Raw genomic sequence first — 21494 nt, 5'->3', positions numbered from 1 at the left:
AGGGTATATCTAGGACATGTATATAGGATATATATAGGACAGATGGACAACTATATAGGATATATATGGGACACATAAAGGACACACATACAGGATATCTATAGGGCATATATCAAACATTGGACATATATATAGGACATCTATAGGATATATATCAGACATAGGTCCGACCTATACTGGACATATATAGGACATCTATCATATATATATATATATATAAAAGAAATATAGGACACATATCAGACACATCTAGAACACGTATCAGCCATACATATCTGACATCACTTCCTGATAAGGTTTTAGAGGATCACATCCAGCCCCCCAGTCCCACACACCTTCCCACCAGGATCCCAGTGGGAGTGGGAGCTGGCACGGTCCCATTCCCACCCCAGGGCAGGGAACAGGGAATGGCTGTCACTCTGGGAGAGGCCGAAGGGTGACTTAGTTTAATCCATAGTAAAGATAAATCTCAGAAGGGAAACTTCTGGAAAGGGAGGCAGAGGGAATGCACAAAGTGCTCCATGGAGGACTTTGCATTCCCTGTGGCACTGCTGGTGGAAGAGATTTGGAGACAAATTCCCAGTCCTAGTTCCCCACATCTACTCGGACTGTGCCACTGTGCCCCGCAGTCCCCCTGCAGGGTCCCAGTCCCACAGGAAAGGCATGTCCAGATGTTACCTGTGGCAAGCAGGAATCAGGGCACATGCCACCCTTTATTCCCTCTTGGATCCAGCTGGGCATCCTGTTCACTGGGAGTTTTCCAAGTGTGGGATAAGTTCGGTTTGTCCCGGGTCACCGTGACACGGCCACGGGAGGTGATCCCAGGGCCAGGGCACTGAGGTCACCGTCGGCACGGGAGCGAGGAGCCCGGGGCAGAGCTCATCCCGCCCGCTCAGCTGATCCCCCCCGCATCCCAGCCCTGCGGATATAAATCCGTGTGGGACAGCCCCGTGTGCCACCTGTCTCATACCACCATGGGACGGAGCTGCTCCTTCCTCCTGCTCCTCTTCCTCCTGGCCCCGTGGCCCAGGGCCAGCGTGTCCTTCCTGCGGCACAGCTACACCTGCGGAGAGTTGGGAATGCAGCTCCTAGTATTCCCGTCCCATGGCCACTCTGTCCGCTTCAAGGTCCTGGGTGAGTGTGGGAAGAACCCCCGGATCCCCTTGGGGTGCTGTATCCCTGAAACCCCAGTTTTTCCGTGGGATAACCCCAATGGCTTGAATGAGGTGCTGCCGGGGGGGTTTCCGTGTGCCCACCACCCTCGGGAGCATCCCGGCGTCTGGATGGGTCACTTCCCTGTGTCCATGGTGTCCCACCAGATGAGTTTGGGACCCGCTTTGATGTGGCAAACTGCTCCATCTGCCTCCACCGGCTCAGCTCTGGGGAGGATGGATCCATCATCTTCTCCTCTGGATACAAGGGCTGCCATGTCCTGCTCCAGGTGACATTCCTACCCCTGTCCCTGCCCCTTCCCCATTGGATGGAGGTCACTATCTCTCATATCCCACTGCAGGAGAACCGATATGTCCTGAGGGTGCAGCTGGAGGAGCTGATTCCCGGTGGGTTCCTGGTCACCTCCTCTGAGGTCAACATGACCTGCCCAAAGCCGGGTGGCTCTGAGACACGCCCAGATGGAAGCCCGGAGCGGGGTCGGGATAACGGAATCCTGGTCTCCCACGCTGGTCTCCGGCACCACGTCTCCCAGTCCTCCCTCACCCTGGCAGGATCCCAGCTCTCATCCCACACCCACTCGGAGCAGGTTCACACCGTAGCACTGAATGAGCCCAGCTCAGTGCTTCCCAGGATTCCGCCCCAGTCCAACCCAGTTCGCCCAGGGCTTCCATCCGAGTCTAGTGGGATTCGTCTGGTCTCCAATATCCAGGGGGGCTTCAACCGCCCGGGAGTGCAGCACTCCCACCCTGGAGGTCAGACCCAGCCAGGCCTTGCATCTCAAAATTCTCCCAGTATGAGGCATCCCGGGGGTCAAACTTGGCCAGGCCTTCGCCCGGAGTTTGTATCCCAAAACCCTCCCCGTTTGGTGAATCCTGGGAGTCAGACCCAGCCAGGGCACTTTCACCCAGGGTTTGTACTCCCAAACCATCCCAGTTCACTGAATCCCGAGGGTCAAAACCAACCAGAACTTCGTCCAGGGCCTGTATCCCAAAATCCTCCCAGTCCTGTGCATTCTGGGAGTCAAACCCAGCCAGGGCCTCGTCCAGGGCCTGTATACCAAAATCCTCCCAGTCCTGTGCATTCTGGGAGTCAAACCCAGCCAGGGCCTCATCCAGGGCCTGTATACCAAAATCCTCCCAGTCTGGCGTATGTTGGGAGTCAGACCCAGCCAGGGCTTCGTCCAGGGCCTGTATCCCAAAATCCTCCCAGTCCAGTGCATTCTGGGACTCAAAATCCACCAGGGCTTCGTCCAGGGTTTGTATTCCAAAACCCTCCCAGTCCAGTGTATGCCGGGAGTCAGACCCAGCCAGGGCTTCGCCCAGGGTCTATATCCCAAAACTCACCTGTTTTGGCTCCTGCTGGTGTTCACCCTCCAGCAGGATTCCTGCACCCAGGATCTCAGCTCCCCAACCAGCCAGGAATAGGTCAGCCCAGTTTTCCCTCCAGCTCCCAAACTGGGCTCCCGAGCTACACTGGGCTGGTCCATCCCGGCCATCCCAGTCCGCCTTTAGTGAACTCGGCCTGGCCGGGTTTGATCAGCCCTGGACTCCAACCTGGATTGCTGCATCCCGGGATCCACACTCCACCCAGGCTGCTCCAGCCCACCGCACTCTTCTATCCTTCAGGAGGGGCAGGTATAGTGGAAAAGTGGGATGAAGGGATGCAGCCCTGGATCTGAGGGCGGGATAAGGGGCTAGGATAAGAGGAACCAGCCTCAAGTTGTGCTGGGGCAGGTTTGGGTTGGATATCAGGGAAAATTTTACATGGAAAGGGCTGTGCAGCCCTGGACACCATGTCTGGAAGCGTCCTACCAAAAACACGTGGCTGTGGCTCCTGGGGACGTGGTGGCCTCTTGGCACTTCTGCGGGAACGGTCGGACTCCATGACCTGAGAGGGTTTTTCCAACCCAACAATTCCACGACTTGTCACGGGGACTTTGTGACGGGGCAGTTCCTGAGGGTAGTGTCCTGTCCCTTCCTGCCCTCAGGAACGCAGTTGACGCGGGAGCAGTGCCAGGTGCCGGTGGGCCGGATGCCGTGCGTGGCTCCGCAGGGACGGGACGGCTGCATCCAGGCGGGATGCTGCTACGACGACACGGACCGTGCCACGCCCTGCTACTACGGGAACACCGGTAGGACACTCGGGGAGGGGTATCCCGGGAATCCCCATGGCACCCAGCTGATGGAAATCTCTCCATGGCGCTGCAGCCACCGTGCAGTGCCTGCGGGAGGGGCAGTTTATCCTGGTGGTCCCGCGGGGAATGGCCGTGCAGCCCTACAACCTGGACAGTGTGCGGCTGGCCGGGAGCCAGGCGGGATGTGAGCCCTTCCACGTCACCGAGAGCTCCGTCATGTTCCGCTTCCCGGTCACCCACTGTGGGACCACCCTGCAGGTACTGGGAGCCCCCCGAGCCCCCCAGGGGATCAGAGAGGGGTAGGAAACACTCAGGACAAAATGCTCATCCAGCCTCTGCTCAGTCCCTGATCCATTTATCCCCCAGGATACTCCCAACTCATTAACCCCCTTCAGGATAAAGAATTCACCCGCACTGCCTCGTGCCTCAATCTCTGATCCACGGATCCCTCCAAATGCTCCCAGCTCCATGTTTCCACCTCAAAAACCCAAGTCAGGATAAGGAATCTATCCTCTGCCTCATGCCTCAAATCCTGATCCATTTACACCTCAGGATGCTCCCAGCTCTATAACCCCCTTCAGGATAAAGGGCTCCCCCACACTCTGCCTCCTGTCTCAAAGCCTGATCCATTTATCCCCTGGGATGCTCCCAGCTCATAACCCAATTTAGTATAAAGAATTCACCTCCACTCTGCCTCCTGTCTCAGATCCTGATCCGTGGATCCCTCAGGATCCCTGTTCCCATGTCCCCTCCAGGTGATCGAGGACCGGCTGATCTACGAGAACCAGTTGATCTCCACCATCGATGTCCAGGGATCCTCCCGTGGCTTCATCACCCGCGACAGTGTCTACATGTAAGGGAAAGGCAGGAAAAGCCAGACAGAACCAGGATTCCCCTTTGGAAAGCCCATCCTGCCCCCCCCCACCCCCCCCACCTACATCAACCCAATCCTTGCTCCTGCCAAATTCCCGGCTTTCCCCCCCGACTTGGGCTGGGAGAGGTGATGCTGGAAGGGGCAGATGGAGGACTTGGGAGTCTTTCAACTTCCTCTGCCCATTCCCAGTCTCCAAGCTCGGTGCATCTACAATGCCAGTGACCTCCTTCCCTTGGGAATGGAGGTGGCTGTGCCCCCCACGGCCGCTCCGCTGGCAGTGCCGGGACCGCTGGGGCTCCAGCTCCGGATTGCCACCGGTGAGCTATTCCCAGCTTCCCACCCCGCTCCCAATCCCGCTCCCCATCCCACTCAACCCTCCCAACATTCCCACAGACGAATCCTACAGCTCCTACCACCCCGTGGGCGACTTCCCCTTGGTGAGAGTGCTCAGGGACCCCATTTTTGTGGAAGTCCGGCTGCTCCAGAAGACGGATCCCAACCTGGTGCTGGTGCTTCACCAGTGCTGGGCCTCTCCCGGCTCCAGTGCCGCTTCCCAGCCCCAGTGGCCCATCCTGGTGGACGGGTGAGTAGAGTGGGGTTGGGGGGATGGTGAGGGCGGATGGATGGTGCCCACAGAGGGTCTTTGCTGCCCGTCCAGGTGTCCCTTCCAGGGGGACAATTACCGGACACAGATGGTGCCAGTGGGTCCGGCCTCTCCGGAGCTGCCATTCCCGAGCCACTACCAACGGTTTGTCATCTCCACCTTCACCTTTGTGGAGCCTCCCGGGATGGCCGTGATGGAGGGAGAGGTGGGTTGTGCGTCTGGGTGGGTCCCAGTGTTGGGAATCCCTCATCCCAAATTCATCCCAGCTCTGAACTCCCCTTTTTGCTGCTTCCTCAAGGCTAAGAGTCCCTTTACAGGGCTTCCCCAAAGCTTGAAGCTGCTTTTTTGGGAGTCTTCCCCAAGCCTTGGAGCCCCTTTCTGGGGGTCTCTAGCTGATCCCACCCCACCTGTGTTTCCCAGGTGTACATTTCCTGCAGTGCCTCCGTGTGCCACCTGGCCCAGCCAGAGCCGTGCCGCCCCTCCTGCCAGCTGGGAGTAACCTCACGTAAGTCCAGGAGCTTCCCGAGATTTAGGGGTCCCTCCATGTGCCCCCCTTTTCCCACCCCAACCCTCTGTTCCCACCAGGAGCACGTCGGTCTCTGGGGAACAGCAGGACGGCTGATAGAATGGGAATGGTCACATCCCTGGGATGCATTTTCTTTCCCAAAGTTTCCAGGAGAAGCTGAGGAGGTGAGTGCTCTCTGCTCCCTGAAAACCCCTTCATCCCAAAACAACCCTTCATTCCTCTAACTCAGCTCCTCTTCACAGCTCCTGCCTCCACCTGATGCTGCTGGATTTCTCTGGGAAAGCTGGAAAAATAAACCAGTGCAAATCACAGCTCCAGGGGTGGTTTATCCAGGGAGTGGGAGGAAAGGGGATCCTTCATCCCTATTCCCAAGATGGGAACATCCCCAGTCCCTCAAATCCTATGCTGCTAGCCACTAAACTCTTTACAGGAGCCTTTTCCCAATGGGATGACAGGGAATAGTCCTTTATTTCCATACTGAAACTAAGTAACTGCGTACAAAAATCTGCACATTCCTTCCCTCCTTCCACATGTCCCAGCCTCCAAATTCCACAAGCATGAGGATCAGGGGGCAGGGGAGGGGGTTCACATCAGTTACAAGCACAAAACAATTCTAAAGGCGGAAAACATACGGAATTAGGAAAAAAAACCCTAAACAATAAATTCACGGAGCGCAGGGAAGATGACGCCCAACTTCCCCCTTACACCAACAGCTACGACAGGGGAGCTTGATAATCCCACCGGGGTATTCCCACTTGGATAATCCCATATGGATATTCCCACCCACCTCCCACCCCGAATCCCGGCAGGATCCTGGGATTACAGGCTGTAGAACTTGAGGCTCCGGTCCATCCCCGTGGACGCGATGAACTTGGCGTGGTGGCCAAAGGCCACTCCCGTGGTCAGGCCACTGTGCTCTGGGGGTGGAAAACATTCCCAGGTCAGGGCTCCCTGGTTCCCATGAATCCCAGCCCACCTAAAGCATCCCAATCCCTCACCTGTGAAGTGCAGGATCTCCGTCCACTGCTTGCAGATGTAGATCTGGACGTCAGTCCCACCCAGTGCCAGGTAGGTCCCGCTCTGGTCGAAAATCAGGGATTTCACCTGTGGAGGAGAAGCGGAATAAGGCATTGGAAAAGCTCCTGAAGCGTTTTTGGGACGCTGACCCCATTTCAGGAGGGGAGTGGAAGAAGATGCTGTCACACACCTCGAAGTTGTTGTCCAGCTGCAGCGTCTTGAAGTTCTTGAGCTTGCGCAGATCCCAGAGTTTGACAGAGGAGTCGTCAGCAGCCGTGGCCAGGTAATATCCGTTCTCGGAGAAGGCAATGCTGGTGATGGGCCCAGAGTGTCCCGGGAAGTTGGCCACGTTGGTGCGTTCCTGGGGATGAGGGGGTTAGACAGGGAATCACAGCACAGGAACGTGCCATCGTTCCACTCCGGAGCTAACAGGATGAACGGACCTTCCTGGGACAACCCCAACTGCTGTTATGGGGTCACTGCTGAAACTGGGGGTTTTGGGAAGAAACTCCCTAAAACATTTCTAAAGTCCCACTCCTTGGACCTTAGACATTCCCACATCAGGGCCAGCCCTACCTTCAGATCCCAGATTTTGATTTGCGAATCCATCGTTCCCGTCCCAAAAATGAGCCCGTCCGGGTGGAACTGGGCACAGGTGAGAGCTGGAGAGACATGGGGACACTCAGGCTTGGGAATAATCAGGAGCGCTGGGAAGACTCAAGGACAGCACAGAGACCCCTGGGATGGGGATACTCATCCCTAATCCTTACCACATCCAGAGCTCTCATCCGTCACCTTGGTGAGAACACGGCCCGTCTGGATATCCGAGAAAGCCCAGTACTGGGAAAAGACAGGAAGAACGTTGGCTCCAGAGGAGTGGGTAGCACGGGTGGGATCTGTGGGATGGGAGGGGATGTGTCCCACCTGGTCATCTGAGGAGCTGAGCAGGTAATCTCCGGTGGCGTGGAGGCTGAGCCCGGTCACAGAGCCCTCGTGGGCACGGACCACCTGGACACAGGAGGCATTGGGAACGGACCAGATCCGGATCGTGGCATCAGGAGAAGCCGAGAACACCAACTCCTAAACAGGGACCACCCAGGAAGGTCAACACGGGCAGGATTCACCTCCCCCAGAGCTCCCAGCTGGAGATTCCGGTGGAAAAGGGTCCTGAAATGCAAACTTAAGGAACCCTGGATGCGAGGGAAAAGGTCACAGGCACCTGGGATGGGTGGAAGACGACGCTGGTGACCTTTTTGGTGTGCCCTTTGAGCGTGGCCAGGATCTGCTCCGAGCTCTTGTCAAACACGATGACATTTTTATCTGCCCCACCTGGAAAACCAAGCAGGAAGCGCTGGGATGGGAGTGTGGGGCCAGCAACTCCAAATCCCACCTGTTTTTTCAGGGAACTCCCACCCTCAGCAACTTTGCCATGAGGGGAGAGAGTCTCTCACCCCATTGTCCCACCCTGAATTCTCAAAAGCACAGAGATCCCATTCCAGGCAGCCACATTCCAGCCTTACCAGTAAGAATCTTGTTGGTGTCGGAAGGACACAGATCCAAGGCCAGAATTCCCGGGATGCTGGCGCTGTGCAGCCCCTGTGTGAGGCAGGACACCCCAAATTAATACCACAAGCAGGAAAATGCTCCCAAAAGGAATCCAGAAACCTCAAGGGATTCCCAGCTCCCAGTTTTCCAGCCTTTTACCATCCTGGCACTCACCACGTGGGAGGCGACCTGCCGGTACTTGCTAAGCTCCTCCGGCTTCACCAGCTCCTCGGGAACAGTCTTGCCCCTCTGGAAAACGAGGATAAACATCAGTCTCTCTTGGAACACAGCACATCTGAGCTCCCATGGAATGTTTGGATGAAGTTACTCACCTTTTTACGCTCTGTAGTCAGCACTGTGGCCTTGTCTTGGAGCTGGAAAATAAGAAGAGGGTTGGCACGGGTCGGGAATTCCACGGGATAGCAGGAGACACGGAGCAGCCCTTACTTTTTGGATTATCTCTGGAGTCATTCCTGCCAGCTCTCCCAAATCCATGGCCTCCCCGGCACCCTGTGTGAGACAGAGAAACAAGGGTGCACAGGAGGGATTTGGCAGCAAGAACGAGTAGGAAAAGGGCTGGGAAGGACTGGGATAGGGACTCACCGCCACGTTGGGCTGTGCCGACGGCACCGCCTGGGGCATGATGAGCCCGGCCTGGGGCTTCAGGGTGGCCAGAGCTGCGGGAACACAGCGAGTTGGGATGGGAATGGGCACAGAGCTGTTCCCATGGGAACAGGAACCTTCCCACAGGACGGGCACTCACCTTCCCTGGCGGCCGTGACCTCCTTGGTGAGGCGGGCGATGACGCGGCACGCGGCGTCGTGCTGGTACAGGGCGTGGGACAGCTCCTGGCGCGTGGTCTGCAGCTGCTGCCGCAGTGTGAAGCTGTGCAGCATCACGGCATCCTGCGGGACGTGCCAGCAATCAGCCAGGGACACCCATCCCACCTGGCATCCCACAGGGAACGGCCCCGTGGCTTACCCACTCATCCTGCAGCGCTTTCAGGATGGCCGGGATGCTGGTGGCCGACGGGGGCTTGGGGCGGATCGGGTGGGCAACTGGCAAGGAAAAGGGTCATCTGTGTCCTCAGTACCCCTCAGGATCTCTGCACTCCAATCCCACCTCCCCAGGTTCTCCCATCCCTCAGGAAATCCCTTCCCATCCCCACCCCCATTGGGTGTCTGTGCCAGTTCCCGCCACCCTGCAAATTCCCAGGAATGCAGGGGTCGGCGTTCCTGGGTACCTTTGATATCAATGAGCTGCTCTTCAGCCAGGGGCTGGTTGTTGACGGGGTCGGTGCCGTTCTCGGCGATGTACTTCTCGATCAGCCGCCGCTCGTACACATGGTTGGACACGGGTGACACGCATGGGTGCTCCGGCACCTCGTTGGAGACTGGGAATCCCGGGAACGGGGGGGTTACGGAGCTGCAGCGCCCCACCCGTGGGGACCCTGCCCAGAGCCCGGGAATCCCCCTCCCAGTGACTCTGTGGGGCTGGGAAAACCCCACCTGTGACCCTCCTCTCGGTGATCCCCTGTCTGCGAACCCCACAAACCAGCGACCCCATAAACTGCTCACCCCTCTCCCAGTAATTGCCCTCCAGTAACGCTCGAGCCCGGGAAACCCCTGCCCAGTGACTCCCAATGTGGGAACCCCATAACCCAGTGACTCCCTGCCTGGTAACCCCCAGTCTGGGGACCCCACAAATCAGTGACCCCCAGTCCAGGAACCCCATGAAATGGTGACCCCTCTCCAGAGACCCCATAAACCAGAGATCCCTGCTCAGCAATCCCATAAACCAGTGACGCCCTGCATGGTGACCCCCAGTCTAGGAACCCCACAAACCAGTGACTCCCCTCCAGTGACCCCATAAACTGCTCACCCCTCTCCCAGTAACTCCCCTCTCAGTAATACTCGAGCCTGGGACCCCCCTGCCCAGTGACTCCTGGTGTGGGAACCCCATAAACCGGTGACCCTCCCCTCCAGTGAGACGATAACCAGGTGACCTCCTGCTCGGGAACCCCATAACCCGGTGACCTGCTGCCTGGTGACCCCCAGCCTGGGAACCCCATAAACTGGTGACCCTCCTCCCAGTGACCCCCAACCCGCGAACCCCATAAACCAGTGAGCCCCTGCCCAGGAAGCCCATAAAACGGCGACCCCCTGCCCAGCGACCCCAGTCTGTGAGCCCCATAACCCAGAAACGCCCGGACCAATGACCCCATAAACCAGAATGACCCTCAATCTGACAATCCCATAAACCGGTGACCCCCTGCCCGGGGACCCCACAAAACGGTGACCCCATAAACCAGGAACCCCACAAAGTGGTGCCCCCTTGCCCGGTGACCCCGTAAACCAGTGACCCCATAAACTGGCGACGCCACAAACCGGTGCCCCCTGCCCGGTGACTCCCCCGCCTGGTGACCATACACCCCGGCAGCCCCTGCCTGGTGACCCCACAAACCGGTAACCCCATAAACCGGTAACCCCACAAACTGGTGCCCCCTGCCTGGTGACCCCACAAACCGGTGCCCCTCCCCTTTGCCCGGTGCTCCCCCCCCGCACTCACTGGAGCAGATGAGCGCCATGGTGGCCGGCGGGAGCTGCGGCCCCGCTCCTGGTCCCGCTCCTGGTCCCGCTCCTGGTCCCGCTTTTTCCCGCTCCCGGTTCCCGGTTGGTGCGCGCGGCCCCGAAGCCCTCACGCGGCCACCGCCCCCGGAATCGGAAGCGCTCCCGGCATCCCTCGCGCGCTCCCCCCCGCCCGCTCCCCGCGCCCAAGAGAGGGAAATGGCGCCTTCCGTTCCCCCTTTTGTTGCCAGGGCGACCGCCTACAACTCCCACCGTGCATCGCGGTGTCACGGCGACTACAGCTCCCGGCGTACCCCGCGGCGGACCGGGGACTACGGATCCCGGCATGCCTCGCGGCCCCTCGGGGACTACAGTTCCCAGTTTGCCCCGCGGCGGCGGCGAGAGAAGCCCCCGCGGTGAGGGGGGGTCGGGGGGGATCGCGGCGTGGGGGGGGGAAATAAGGGAGAAATCGGAGGAAATTTGGGGGGGATACGGGGGGATGTGGGGGGTGTGGAAGGAGAGCGGGGTGGAGGGAGAGCAGTGGGGAGCCGGGAGGGGTACAGGGAGACTGGGGAGGTCGGGGGAGTTGGGGGAAAGGGGAGGGGATCTGTGGGTCAGGGGTTGGAGGGGATCCTGGAGGGATCGGAGGGATCGTGGAGGGTGGGGAGAGCTGGGCGGGGTGGGCACGGGGGGATCCTGGGATCCAGGGGGATTGGGGGGATCTAGGCGGGGGTGGATTGGGGGATCCTACTGGGGGCACTGGGAGAATCGGAGGGTTGGGGGGAACTGGGCGTGGGGGGGTATTGGGATGGGGTGGTCACATGAGGGATCTGAGGGGATCCAGGAGGAACTGGGGGGAACTGATGAATGGTGGGTACAGGGGGGATTTGGGGTTCCAGGGGGCACTGGGGGGATCCAGGGGGTTGAGGGAACCCCAAGGAGCAGATCGAACAGGAGGTGATGGGCACGGGGGGGATTTGGAGTATCCGGGGGGAATTGGGGGATTAGGGAGGATTGGGGTGCATGGGAGTTCTCTGTGGGGGAGCAGGGATGGTCGTGCCCCATTTCAAAGTTCCCCACTACTTCCTTTGGGAAGGGGGTGCTGGGTGCCCCCTTCCACAAGCAGGCCTGGTGTCCTTGGCTGTGTCCCGCTGACTCCCAGCCATCCCAAAAATAGCCGGGACACCCAGGCCTGGGACTGGAAGTGGGGGGGGAAACAGAGCTTTGGGGCCTCCGCCCTCCCCTCCCGCCCAGGGGGACCCCACACCCAGCAGGATGACCCCAAAACCAGCCCCTCTCAGCTCTCCCTCTCCCCACAGATCCTGGGATCCAGGATGGGCAGTGCTTGGGGGCTCCGGGCCCTGCTGGTCCTGCTCCTGTGGGCCCCATTCCTGGGGAAATCAGCAGCAGATGGAGCCAAGGATGGCCCAGAGGGATTCCGGGGACACACTGGCACTGCCACCATGGATGACCTGCTGTCCCGGCTGGGAAAAGCCTCCTGGGATACCCTGGAGGGCTGGGTGGGACCCCAACCCCTGCAGATGGTGGCGGAGGTGGGATCCCCATCCCTAAATTTTCCCCTGCATCCCCTCCAGGAGGGACACAGAGGGCTGTGTTCCCCCTTTTCCCAGGATAATAGTGGGATCCTGACCCCCCAGACCTTCCCTGGAGCCTCTCATGGAGGGACCTGGGGGGTTGTGTCCCCTTTTCCCATGGCTGGTGACAAGGGGGAGGTCCCAGTCCCTAAAGTTTCCCTGGATTCCCTCCACAAGTAACACAGGGGTCTGTGTCCCCTTTTCCCCTGGCTGGTGACAGCGGGAAGGTCCCAGTCCCTAAAGTTTCCCCGGAGCCTCTCCTGAAGGAACACAGTGGTCTGTGCCCCCTTTTCACACTCCCCCATCCCCATTTTTTCCACAGAGCCTTTCCACCACCCTGTGGATCGTTTCCTCCGGAATCTCAGCAGCCCTGACCACGCTGTGCGGGATCCTGGCAGATCTCCTGGCCGCTTCCAGCATCGGCAGTGAGTTGGGACCATCCCCTGGGATGACTCCGGCCCCCATTCCCAGTGCCCCCGGTGACTCCCGTCTCCCATTCCCAGGCCACCGGCTGGTGCGAGCGGCCACACTGAGCCCCAGGGAAGTCCAGCGGGTTCTCCTGTGGGCTCTGGCCGCCCTGGTGGGATCCTGGGTGTTATCCCGGCTCCGGGGGCTGCTGCTCCCGCTGCTCCAGGGGGTGAAGCTTTTCCTCTTCCTCGGAGCCTTCCTCCATGTGGCTGCTTCCAAGGAGAGCCCCACGGTGCAAGCAGGAATGCTGCTGGCCCTGTGGGTGCTCTACGCTCTCCTGGGGAGCCTGGTGGGATCCCAAAATCCCACTGCCCGGCTGGATGCGGCTGTCAGAAGCCTGGAGTGGAAGGTGGAGGAGCTACGGCGGCGCCAGAAGTTTGGGGGGCCCCGGAACCGGGAGGATTGACACCCCCCAACACCACCAAAGCACTTCCCAGCTTGGCTCTGGAATTCCAAGCATGTCTTCCCCACCCCTGCTGAGCCCCCCCCAGTTTTCCCAGGAGTCCTGCTCCTGCTGGGAGCATCCCTTCCCAGAACTGGGGGGCCGTGCCTTGCAAGTGCCACAAGTGCCTTCACCCCGGGGAGGAGGGTCCCCAAAAGCCACCTCCCCAGAGCCCAAATCCAGGAGAGGAGCTCCCACATTCCCTGCTCCACTGGGATGTTGTGCCAATCCAGCCCAAAAGGGGGGTTCTGCTCGTTTTGTGAGGGCTGAGACTCTCTTGCCGTGGGGGGTCCCCCCACTGCCAATCCTCGGGGTTTCACCTGCTTTTTAAACGGTTTTGATAAATGGTGTGGCATAAAGATGGGTTTTTGCGGCCTGGATCTGCTGCTTTCCATTGGGAAGGGGGTCCGGCTTGAAGCTGGGAGTTTGGGGGCTCCCCTGGGGGACCCACTTAGGGTGGGAAGGGAGGAAAAGGAGGAGGAGGAGGAGGAGGAGGGCGGGTTATTCGTGCCAGGATGGTTTATCTGTGCCAGGATCCCACTGCCTTCCCGTTCTTCCTGCTGTAATTCCCACTCTGTGCTCCTGGCCATGTCTGTCCTGGTCCTCCCCATGTTCCCAGTGTCCCCCAGTATTTCCCAGTGTCCTTGGTTGGAGTGGGACAGGGAAGGACGGATAACAGCATCATCCCACTCTGCTCCAGGGTGTCCAGTGCTGGGTGGGGATGGGAATGGGATGGGGAGTGGGGATTGGGAAAGGATGGGATGAGGATGAAGATGGGGAGGAGATGAGGATGGAGCAGGGCTGGGAATGGGCACTGAGGATTAGGCTTGGAGTTGGATGGGGAACAAGCCTGGGACTGGGGAGCAGGGCTGGGAAGGGGGAGCAGGGCTGGGAATGGGGAGCAGGGCTGGGAATGGGGAGCAGGGCTGGGAATGGGGGGCAGGCTGGGAATGGGAGCAGGGCTGGGAATGAGGGCTGGGAAGGGGAGCGGGGCGGTGCCCGGCGCCGCTGCGGGGCCAAAGCGCGGGGCACGCCGGTGTTTAGGACCCGGCGGGACGAGGCGGCGCCGGTGCCGGTCCCGCCCCGGCCCCATTGTCTGGGTGCGGGGGCGGAGGGACGGCAGACACCGGCGGAGCCACGGCAGGCACCGGCGGCACAACCGAGCCCCCCGGCCATGGCCCCGGGACCCCGCCTGGCGCTGCTGGCGGTCGCCCTGCTCTGCGCCCCGGGTGAGTGGGAGCAGCACCGGGAATGGGAATAGCACCGGGAATGGGAACGGCACCGACACCGCGATCCCCCCCGCCGACCCTCTGGGATCCGCTCCCGCGTGGTCCCGCGATCCGGGGCGATCCCCCCCTTCCCCGCGCTCGGGATCCCCTAGTTCCGCAGGGATCCACTCCCGCGAACCGGGACCACCTGACCCGCCCCCCGCCCCTTCCACGCGTTCAGGGTCCCCGGGATCCGCTCCCACCAGGATCACTAGAATCGGGAAGAGCTGATCACCCCCCCCGCGCCTTCCCCGCCATCCGTGCCCCCCATTCCACGGGGATCCGCGCCCCCTCCACCGCCTGAGATCCCCAGCGGATCCCCCGGGGAACGTGGGATCCGCTGTGATCTCGAGGGGGAATATCCTCACAATCCCCACGGGATCCCCGCAGCCCGAGGCGATCCCTTCCCCCGGGATCTGCCTCGCCTCCCTCCCCGGGTAGGATCGCGTGGAATCTGTTCCTAGCAGCAGGATCCAGGGTATCCAGGTGCCCAGGTATCCAGGTGGGATCTGCTTCCTGTGATCTGGGCAACCTGAACTGGATCACACCTTGTGGGACCTGGTTCCATCCCTCTCCCCACCTGTGTTGGATCCCCACAGGGCTGGAGGAACCGAGGGCCCCCCCTAGTGCTGATCCCCCAAAACTGGGCCCTCCCCAAATCCCCGTCCCCCAGTGCCGACCCCCACCACTGACGCAGGGATGGAGTAGCTTTGGAATGGGGTGACCCTGGCATGGAGTAACCCTGGGATAGGGTGACTTTGGAATGGAGTGACCCTGGAATGAGGCGACTTTGGAATGGGGTGACCCTGCAATGGAGTAACGTTGGGATGGAATAACTCTTGGATAGGGTGACCCTGGGATGGTGTGACCCTGGATGGGGTGACCCTGGAATGTGGTGGTGCCACACAGGTGGGCACAGAGACCCCACTTGCCCCCCGTTCCCCCAATGCCGGTGACTTACCCCTGTCCTCGCAGCAAGGGGTGACGGGGATCCCCTGGATCCCGTGTTCCTGCCAGCGGAGCTGGAAGTTCTGGGGGTTCCCGAGTACTACCGGCTGCAGAGGGTGGACCAGGACGTGCCCCCCAACTCCTCCCTGCACTCCCGCTCTGAGACATTCCTGCTGCTCCAGCACCGCCCGGGCTCCCGGGCCCTGTTCCAGGCCACCTACCCTCCCTTCAGCACCCGCCAGGTAAATGGGACCCCTGGAATCCCCTGGACCATCCTGGGGTGATCCCAGTCCCTGGGGTATCCCTGCCGCCCATCTCCATCCCTGTGTCCCTGCAGGACATTCCCATGGAGAGCTCACCTGGCTCGGCATCCTGGGCTATCCGTGCCGTGTCCCTGGAGAGCTCCGTGTCCCCTGCCGAGCCCGTGGCTCGCGTCCTCTTCCATCTGCACGGGCCCGACTGGATGCCTGGGAAGCAGGATCACCTTGGGGTTCGGGACCACCCCAGGGTCCAGGATCAGCCCAGGAATTGGGACCACCCTGAGGTCCAGGATCAGCCCAGGGAGCAGCACCACCCTGAGCAGCAGGACCACCCTGGAGACCGGGACTACCTGCGGCTCTGGAACCATCCTGGGGTCCGGGATCACTCCAAGGTCCTGGATCACCCCAGGAACCAGGACCACCTTGGGAACCAGGAGTCCCTCAGGAAACAAGACCACTCTGGAGTCCGGGATCATCCCAGGGACAGAGACCACCCCAGGGACTGGGACCACCCTGGGGTCCAGGATCACCCCAGAACCTGGAACCACCCCACACTGCAGGACCCCCTGAAAGACCGGAATCCCCAGAAAGACTGGGATCACCCCAGGGCTCAGGAGCTCCCCTGCGTCACCCTGCACGCCCACCACCGTGGGCGGGTGGCCCGGGGCATGTGTCATCTGCAGGTCAGTGCTACCCCAGGGGACCCCCAGCTGCCCCCCATCCTCACTAACCCCTGCCCCCCTTTCCCCAGGCCCCACTGGGCGTCTGCGTGGTGGAGCTGGAAATCCCTCCGCGCTGGTTCCTCCTGGGATCCCACCGGAGCCGCCGGAAGGATGGGGACAACACCCACCTCCCCGAGAGCCCCGAAGCGGCCGAGCTGCACTACAGCGTAGGGGGGCCAGGGGAGTGCGGGAAGGGGGGAGCGCTGCGATTCCTGGGAAGGCTGGAGCTGCGGGCGGGAGAGCCGGAGCGGCGGCAGGAGGTGCGGCTGGATGACAAGGTCCTGCTGGGCGTCCCCGATGCCACCCTGCGCCCTGGGCAGAGGTTCAGGGCCACCATCGCCCTGACCAACAACTTCACTGCACACGCCCTGACCCTCCGGTGAGACCCACGGGGGGCACTGCTGGGAGGGGACACCGTGGGACAGTGGGTGACACTGACAGCGTGGGACACTGTGGGACACTGTGTGACAAAGCATGACACTGTGTGTGACACTGTGTGTGACAGTGTGACACTGACACTGACACCGTGACAGCGTTGTGACTGTGTGTGACACTGACACTGTAATAGTGTGTGCACTGTGTGACAGAGAGTGACAGTGAGTGACATTGATACTGTGACAGTGTGTGCTAGTGTGTGACACTGACACCACGACAGTATGTGACAGTGTGGCACTGTGACAGTGTGTGGCACTGTGTGACAGTGTGTGGCACTGCGTGACACTGTGTGTGACACTGTGTGATGATGTGACACTGTAACATGGGATCCTCCCCAGGATCAAGGCCAAGAAGGGGCTGCAGGTGGTGGCTGCCCATCCTGCCATTCCCAGCGCCTGGAGTGCCCACCTGGAGCATTCCCGGGGTCCCAAGCACTCCCTGGCCGTGGTAGTGTGCCGGCAGATCGGGGACATCCCTAGCAGCGGGAGGTAGGGGGTGGCACTGTGTGTGGCACTGCCCCATCCCAGTGTGTCCCAGTGTGGTCCTAGGAGCCCCCTGTCCCTTACCCTACCCCATCCCACCTGGGTCGCGGTGATCCTGATCCCGGGGTGGATCCACAGGGTGTCCGACTCGGCCGCGTTCCTGCACCTGGAGCTGGTTGTGGAGAATGGGACAGGGGGCCTGGCACGGCCCCTCACCTGGCAGGTGGAGTATCCCGGCCAGGATCCTGAATCCCAGAAGGACAAACTGGTGTGGGAGATCCAGGTGGCAGAGCGGGAAATCTGCGCCCTCGTCCCGCTGGTCCAGGTGGGCACCGTTCCCTCTATCCTCCCATCCCGTGGGAGTGCCGGCTCATCTCTGCTGTCCTGCCAGGAGCTGGAGATCCTGAACACGGCCCCGCTGACAGGAATCCCGCGGGTTATCCCGGTGAAACTAGTGGCTGTGGAAGCGGGAGGCGGTGTGTCCGAGCTGGCCGATCCTGTGGGATGTGAGTCGGCTGACAAACAGGTGCTGCAGGTGAGCTCCCGGCATTCCCACAGCAACCTGCCCTGCCTCACTGGCCGCATCCCCCTCCCCTGGCACTCCCTGTGCTTTTCCAGGTGTCGGATTCCTGCGACATGGTGTTTGTGGGGGGACGGGAGAGCCGGGGGGCATGGGGGGCCCGTGTGGATTTCTGGGCACGGCGGCTGCACGCGGAGCTCGCCTTCTCCGTGTGGGCCCCGCTGCTCCCGCTGCGCGTCCAGCTGGGAGACCCCACCCTGGAGCAGCTCCGCGGCTGGAGGAGGCCCGGCAGTTTTGACAGGTGAGCGCCCAGAACTGTCCCCATGTCACCGGGATGGTGGGAAAGGGGCAAGGTGGGAGCAGGGGGGGGAAACCTGAGGCGCTTGTGACACGTGTGGCTGAGACCAGACACAGCCGTGACACGTGTTCCCATCCCTCCGAGCCCTGGGACACTTGAGACATGTGTCCCTGTTCCTCTGAGGCCCCACACAGTCCCACATCCTGGGATTCCTGTCGCCTATCCTGTGATCCCTGTACCCCTGTGCTGCAATCCCTATCCCCGTGCCCCAGGATCCCCATCCCAGGATCCCTGTCCCCTATCCCATGATCCTTGTCACCTATTCCATGATCCCTGTCACCTCTGCCCCACTCCCTGGCCCCCCCTCCTGCTATGCCTGTCTTCCAGCTCTCCGTCGGAGGCTGAGGACGCCCTGGAGGAGCCGGAGCGGCGGGCGCGGAGCTGCCGCCCACAGTTCCAGCGGACGGGGGTCCGTGTCCTGGCCCACTTCGTGTCCCACCCGCTGGACGGGGGCCGCTCCCTGTCCTACCTGCCCGGCCCTGAGTGGCTCCTGGACGTCACCCACCTGGTGGCCCCCCGGACCCGCGTGCAGGACCCCCGGGTGGCCTCGCTGGAGGGGGGGCTCGTGGTGGTGGGCCGGGAGCCCGGGGTCACCTCCGTGGAGGTACAGTGTGGGGGGAGGCTTTTGAGGGTGGAGGGGGGTCCTGGGGGCAGGAAGAGGGAAATGAGGGGCTGGAGGCGGGGCCTGGGGAGTGTGGGGCCTGGAGAGATGGAGATAGGGGGCTGAAGAGGGTCCTGGGGGCAGTTTGGGAGGTCCTGGGGATAAACTGGAGGTGTTGGGACTGGAGAAATGGAGATAGAGGGTTGGAGAGGGTCTCAGGGTCCTTGGTTGGGATTTTGGGGGTGTTGGGACTGGGGAGATGGAAACAGGGGACTGGAGGGGGTCCTGAAGGCAGAGAGGAGCCAGGGGAGTGCAGGGATTGGAGGGAGGGGAGGAGCTGGTGGGCGGGAAGGAATCCCAGAGGGAGCAGGGCGGGATGCAAGGGCCAGAGGGTGGGAACTGGGGTGTCCAGGGCAGGGGTGGGAAGGGACACAATCAGGGGTGTTCGAGGGGTCTCACAAGCTCCCCCCGGCTCCACTCCCAGGTGCATTCCCCTCTCTCTGACTCCATCCTGGGGGAGCAGACGTTGGTGGTGTCCGAGGACAAGGTGACAGTGACAGAGCTCCGTACCCAGGTGGTGGCAGGGCTCTCCTTGTCCCTCTGGACACACTCGGACCACCCTGGCATGGTCACCGCCACCGCCCTGGGGACGCCCACCCTGCATGCCCTTAAGCAGGTGAGATAGGCTGGGCGGGGTCCCTGGGCGTTCCCTAAATCCCATGATCCGCTGCCATCCCGCCCGTTATCCCCCCAGGAAGCCACGCTGTCCGTCTGGTTGTCCTTCTCCGACCGCACGCTGGCCCCGCTGGAGCTCTATGGGTGGCACGACGTGGCCTTGACCGTGACGTCCCTGGATCGCTCCGTTGCCACCGTCGGGGGGTCTCCTGGGGTTCCCGCTTCCCACCCGTGGGTGGTAGCGGAGGGGCCGGGCCGGGGGGCTCTGCTGCAGCTCGCCCTGCACCCTCCGGACCCGTGCCGGCGCGTCCGGCAGCGCACGGCCGCACTGGCCACCGGCACCGCCTGGCTCGAGGTGGGACACCCCCCGACCCCCGGCAGCCCCCGGCCCTTCCCGCGGGCTGAAGGGGCCATGTCCCGGGAAGCGGTGACGGTGGGGCGCGGGGACCCCGCGGGAGCGGGGCCGGCGGCCACCAAGTTCCAGGGATCCTCCTCGGAGGAGGAGGAAGAGGAGGAAGGTTACGGGCACAACCGCGCAGAGGGGGAGGAGGAGGAGGAGGAGATGGTGAAGGCCCCGGAGCGGGTGACCGACCTGGAAATCGGGATGTACGTCCTGCTGGGAGTGTTCTGCCTCGCCATCTTCATCTTCCTCGTCAACTGCATCTTCTTCGTGCTGCGCTACCAGCAGAAGGAGCTGCCGGAGCCGGGCGGGGCCCCCGCGGCCCCGCAGCCCCACAACTGGGTCTGGCTGGGTACCGACCAGGAGGAGCTGAGCCGGCAGCTGGATCGCCGGGAGCCGGAGCGCCGGGAGCAGGAGCCGGCGGGGTGCGGCTGCGGGGGCTCCGCCGAGGATGGGGCTCCCCCCAAGCCGCCCGTGTCCCGCAAGGAAGGGGCGGCTCCGGGCGGGGGCGGCCGGAGGAAGCGGGTGGAATTCGTGACCTTCGGGCCCCCCCGCGCCCCCGAGGAGCCCCCTCTGGCCGCCCCCCACGTCCAGTCCATCCTGGTGGCCAGCGAGGATGACATCCGCTGGGTTTGTGAGGATATGGGGCTGCGGGATCCCGAGGAGCTCCGGAGCTACATGGAGAGGATCCGCGGCAGCTCCTGAGCCTGGGGAACCCCACGATTCCCGGGCAAACCAGTAAGGGACCGACTTCCTCCCTGTGCTGCACTAGGGGGACAACAATCCCAGTTCCGGGCGCGCCGGGAATCGCTGGCGACTTGACCAAGAGGCTGAAGGAAGAGTCTCCAGAGTTTTGGGGATGTTGGCGGCTCCGGGGAGGAATTTGGGATGCCTTTACTGCTTTGGGTCTCATTGCGACATGGTGTTCATAGTGCTGCTGATGATGATGGTGGTGGTGATTCCTGTGGTCTGATCCCGGGGAGGGATCCTGGTTCTCCTGCTTTCTCCCCTCCCCCCAATCCCTTCACCCTGGCCACGCATCCGTTTTGTACACATTTTTTACCGGGAACGCCCAGGAAGGGGCTGGTATTTATGGAAAAGTTTTTAATTCTGACATTGTTACAAAAATAAAGTATTTAAAAAAAAAAAAAAAGTGGGTATTCCCCCCCTGTTCCTTGTGGCATCTCCTCTGATCCCGATACTGGGACCCATCCTGCTCCCATGGTAGTGACAGGCTTCCAGGAATGGGAATGTGCCCTTGACCTTGGATCCACGTGGGAGCTGGTCACGGGAATGGATCCTGGCCCTGGCCCAGCTGGGGTGACCTTGGGATAAGGGATCTCCTTTCTCCCTATCCTGCCATCCACCTCCTCCACCTTCCAGCCCCAACACCAGCCTGGTCCTAGGTCTCCTCCTACCCTGACCCACCCAAATGTCCCCTCTGGAAATGGCCAGAGGAATTAATTCCCCCTTTATTTTAGGTTACCGTGGAAACTCCCACCCTTTTTCCAGCCTCCCAGTGATCCCAAGACACTCCCAAATTGCCCTGGGTGGTAGAAGAAAACCCCCTCCCACACCCCATCACCCTGATCCCAAAGCTTCCCCAAACCCTACTGAGATGGGGTGATCCCGGTCCTGTCCCTCTTTCAGGGCATCCCGGGTCTCCAGGTGTCCATCTGGATCCAAGCCCTCAGCCACAGTAGGATCAACATCTCCTGGGATGCCCCAGCTCCCACCCCATCCCTCCCCCTCCAGGCCCATTCCATCCCTCACCACGTACCCCTGGAGGGTCCTGGGGAGGTCCTGGATATGCTGGAAGTTGCTTGGGACTGGAAGTGACTCCATCCGGAAGGCAGCGGGATGGTGGCTCCTTGGGATCA

General features: G+C 61.5%; 4 protein-coding genes across 4 annotated transcripts; 3 read left to right on the top strand and 1 right to left on the bottom strand.

The window, feature by feature from the left end:
- Window positions 1-40: 40 nt before the first annotated feature.
- On the top strand, window positions 41-5612 carry ZP1 (zona pellucida glycoprotein 1). Its single transcript, XM_050336906.1, has 11 exons — window positions 41-1134; window positions 1320-2807; window positions 3161-3304; window positions 3381-3565; window positions 4063-4160; window positions 4371-4498; window positions 4575-4764; window positions 4840-4990; window positions 5206-5290; window positions 5371-5475; window positions 5554-5612. The coding sequence occupies exons 1-10, from the start codon at window positions 975-977 to the stop codon at window positions 5469-5471; spliced, it is 2730 nt and encodes a 909-aa protein (XP_050192863.1). The 5' UTR covers window positions 41-974; the 3' UTR covers window positions 5472-5475; window positions 5554-5612.
- Window positions 5613-5760: 148 nt separating this feature from the next.
- Window positions 5761-10594, bottom strand: PRPF19 (pre-mRNA processing factor 19). The gene is made up of 16 exons (XM_050336890.1): window positions 10442-10594; window positions 9117-9266; window positions 8855-8931; window positions 8637-8778; window positions 8477-8550; window positions 8321-8383; window positions 8206-8247; window positions 8048-8122; window positions 7849-7924; window positions 7548-7657; window positions 7253-7408; window positions 7099-7168; window positions 6905-6990; window positions 6519-6689; window positions 6310-6415; window positions 5761-6228 (listed from the first exon to the last, which is right to left on the bottom strand). The coding sequence occupies exons 1-16, from the start codon at window positions 10458-10460 to the stop codon at window positions 6131-6133; spliced, it is 1515 nt and encodes a 504-aa protein (XP_050192847.1). The 5' UTR covers window positions 10461-10594; the 3' UTR covers window positions 5761-6130.
- TMEM109 (transmembrane protein 109) lies at window positions 10459-13320 on the top strand. Its single transcript, XM_050336713.1, has 5 exons — window positions 10459-10545; window positions 10692-10856; window positions 11760-11993; window positions 12358-12460; window positions 12539-13320. Exons 1-5 carry the CDS (start codon window positions 10459-10461, stop codon window positions 12907-12909), a joined length of 960 nt encoding a protein of 319 aa, XP_050192670.1. The 3' UTR covers window positions 12910-13320.
- A 736-nt stretch (window positions 13321-14056) lies between these two features.
- On the top strand, window positions 14057-20755 carry TMEM132A (transmembrane protein 132A). Its single transcript, XM_050336792.1, has 11 exons — window positions 14057-14174; window positions 15189-15403; window positions 15499-16104; window positions 16173-16522; window positions 16917-17066; window positions 17199-17385; window positions 17452-17595; window positions 17679-17881; window positions 18266-18542; window positions 19024-19215; window positions 19294-20755. Exons 1-11 carry the CDS (start codon window positions 14120-14122, stop codon window positions 20317-20319), a joined length of 3405 nt encoding a protein of 1134 aa, XP_050192749.1. The 5' UTR covers window positions 14057-14119; the 3' UTR covers window positions 20320-20755.
- The last annotated feature ends 739 nt before the right edge of the window (window positions 20756-21494 follow it).

The sequence above is a fragment of the Myiozetetes cayanensis genome, unplaced genomic scaffold (genome assembly GCF_022539395.1).
Source record: "Myiozetetes cayanensis isolate MyiCay16 unplaced genomic scaffold, myiCay2020 scf6-25, whole genome shotgun sequence".
Classification (NCBI taxonomy): Eukaryota; Metazoa; Chordata; class Aves; order Passeriformes; family Tyrannidae; genus Myiozetetes; species Myiozetetes cayanensis.
Note: the sequence above shows the minus strand (reverse complement) of the source record. Positions and strands in the feature narration are given on the sequence as shown.

What these genes read in the sequence shown, in the direction of transcription:
- ZP1 (XM_050336906.1), top strand. Translation starts at nt 975, where the DNA reads ATGGGACGGAGCTGCTCCTTCCTCCTGCTCCTCTTCCTCCTGGCCCCG. An exon ending in TGTCCGCTTCAAGGTCCTGG is followed by an intron (nt 1,135 to 1,319) that starts GTGAGTGTGGGA and finishes GTGTCCCACCAG; the next exon opens with ATGAGTTTGGGACCCGCTTT. An exon ending in TGGCCGTGATGGAGGGAGAG is followed by an intron (nt 4,991 to 5,205) that starts GTGGGTTGTGCG and finishes TGTGTTTCCCAG; the next exon opens with GTGTACATTTCCTGCAGTGC.
- TMEM109 (XM_050336713.1), top strand. Translation starts at nt 10,459, where the DNA reads ATGGTGGCCGGCGGGAGCTGCGGCCCCGCTCCTGGTCCCGCTCCTGGT. An exon ending in TTTCCCGCTCCCGGTTCCCG is followed by an intron (nt 10,546 to 10,691) that starts GTTGGTGCGCGC and finishes TTTTGTTGCCAG; the next exon opens with GGCGACCGCCTACAACTCCC. An exon ending in CCCTGCAGATGGTGGCGGAG is followed by an intron (nt 11,994 to 12,357) that starts GTGGGATCCCCA and finishes TTTTTTCCACAG; the next exon opens with AGCCTTTCCACCACCCTGTG.
- TMEM132A (XM_050336792.1), top strand. Translation starts at nt 14,120, where the DNA reads ATGGCCCCGGGACCCCGCCTGGCGCTGCTGGCGGTCGCCCTGCTCTGC. An exon ending in GCACACGCCCTGACCCTCCG is followed by an intron (nt 16,523 to 16,916) that starts GTGAGACCCACG and finishes GATCCTCCCCAG; the next exon opens with GATCAAGGCCAAGAAGGGGC. An exon ending in CTGACAAACAGGTGCTGCAG is followed by an intron (nt 17,596 to 17,678) that starts GTGAGCTCCCGG and finishes GTGCTTTTCCAG; the next exon opens with GTGTCGGATTCCTGCGACAT.
- PRPF19 (XM_050336890.1), bottom strand. An exon ending in TCGTCTTCCACCCATCCCAG is followed by an intron (nt 7,409 to 7,547) that starts GTGCCTGTGACC and finishes GTCCCTGTTTAG; the next exon opens with GAGTTGGTGTTCTCGGCTTC. An exon ending in GGAGATCCTGCACTTCACAG is followed by an intron (nt 6,229 to 6,309) that starts GTGAGGGATTGG and finishes TTCCACCCCCAG; the next exon opens with AGCACAGTGGCCTGACCACG.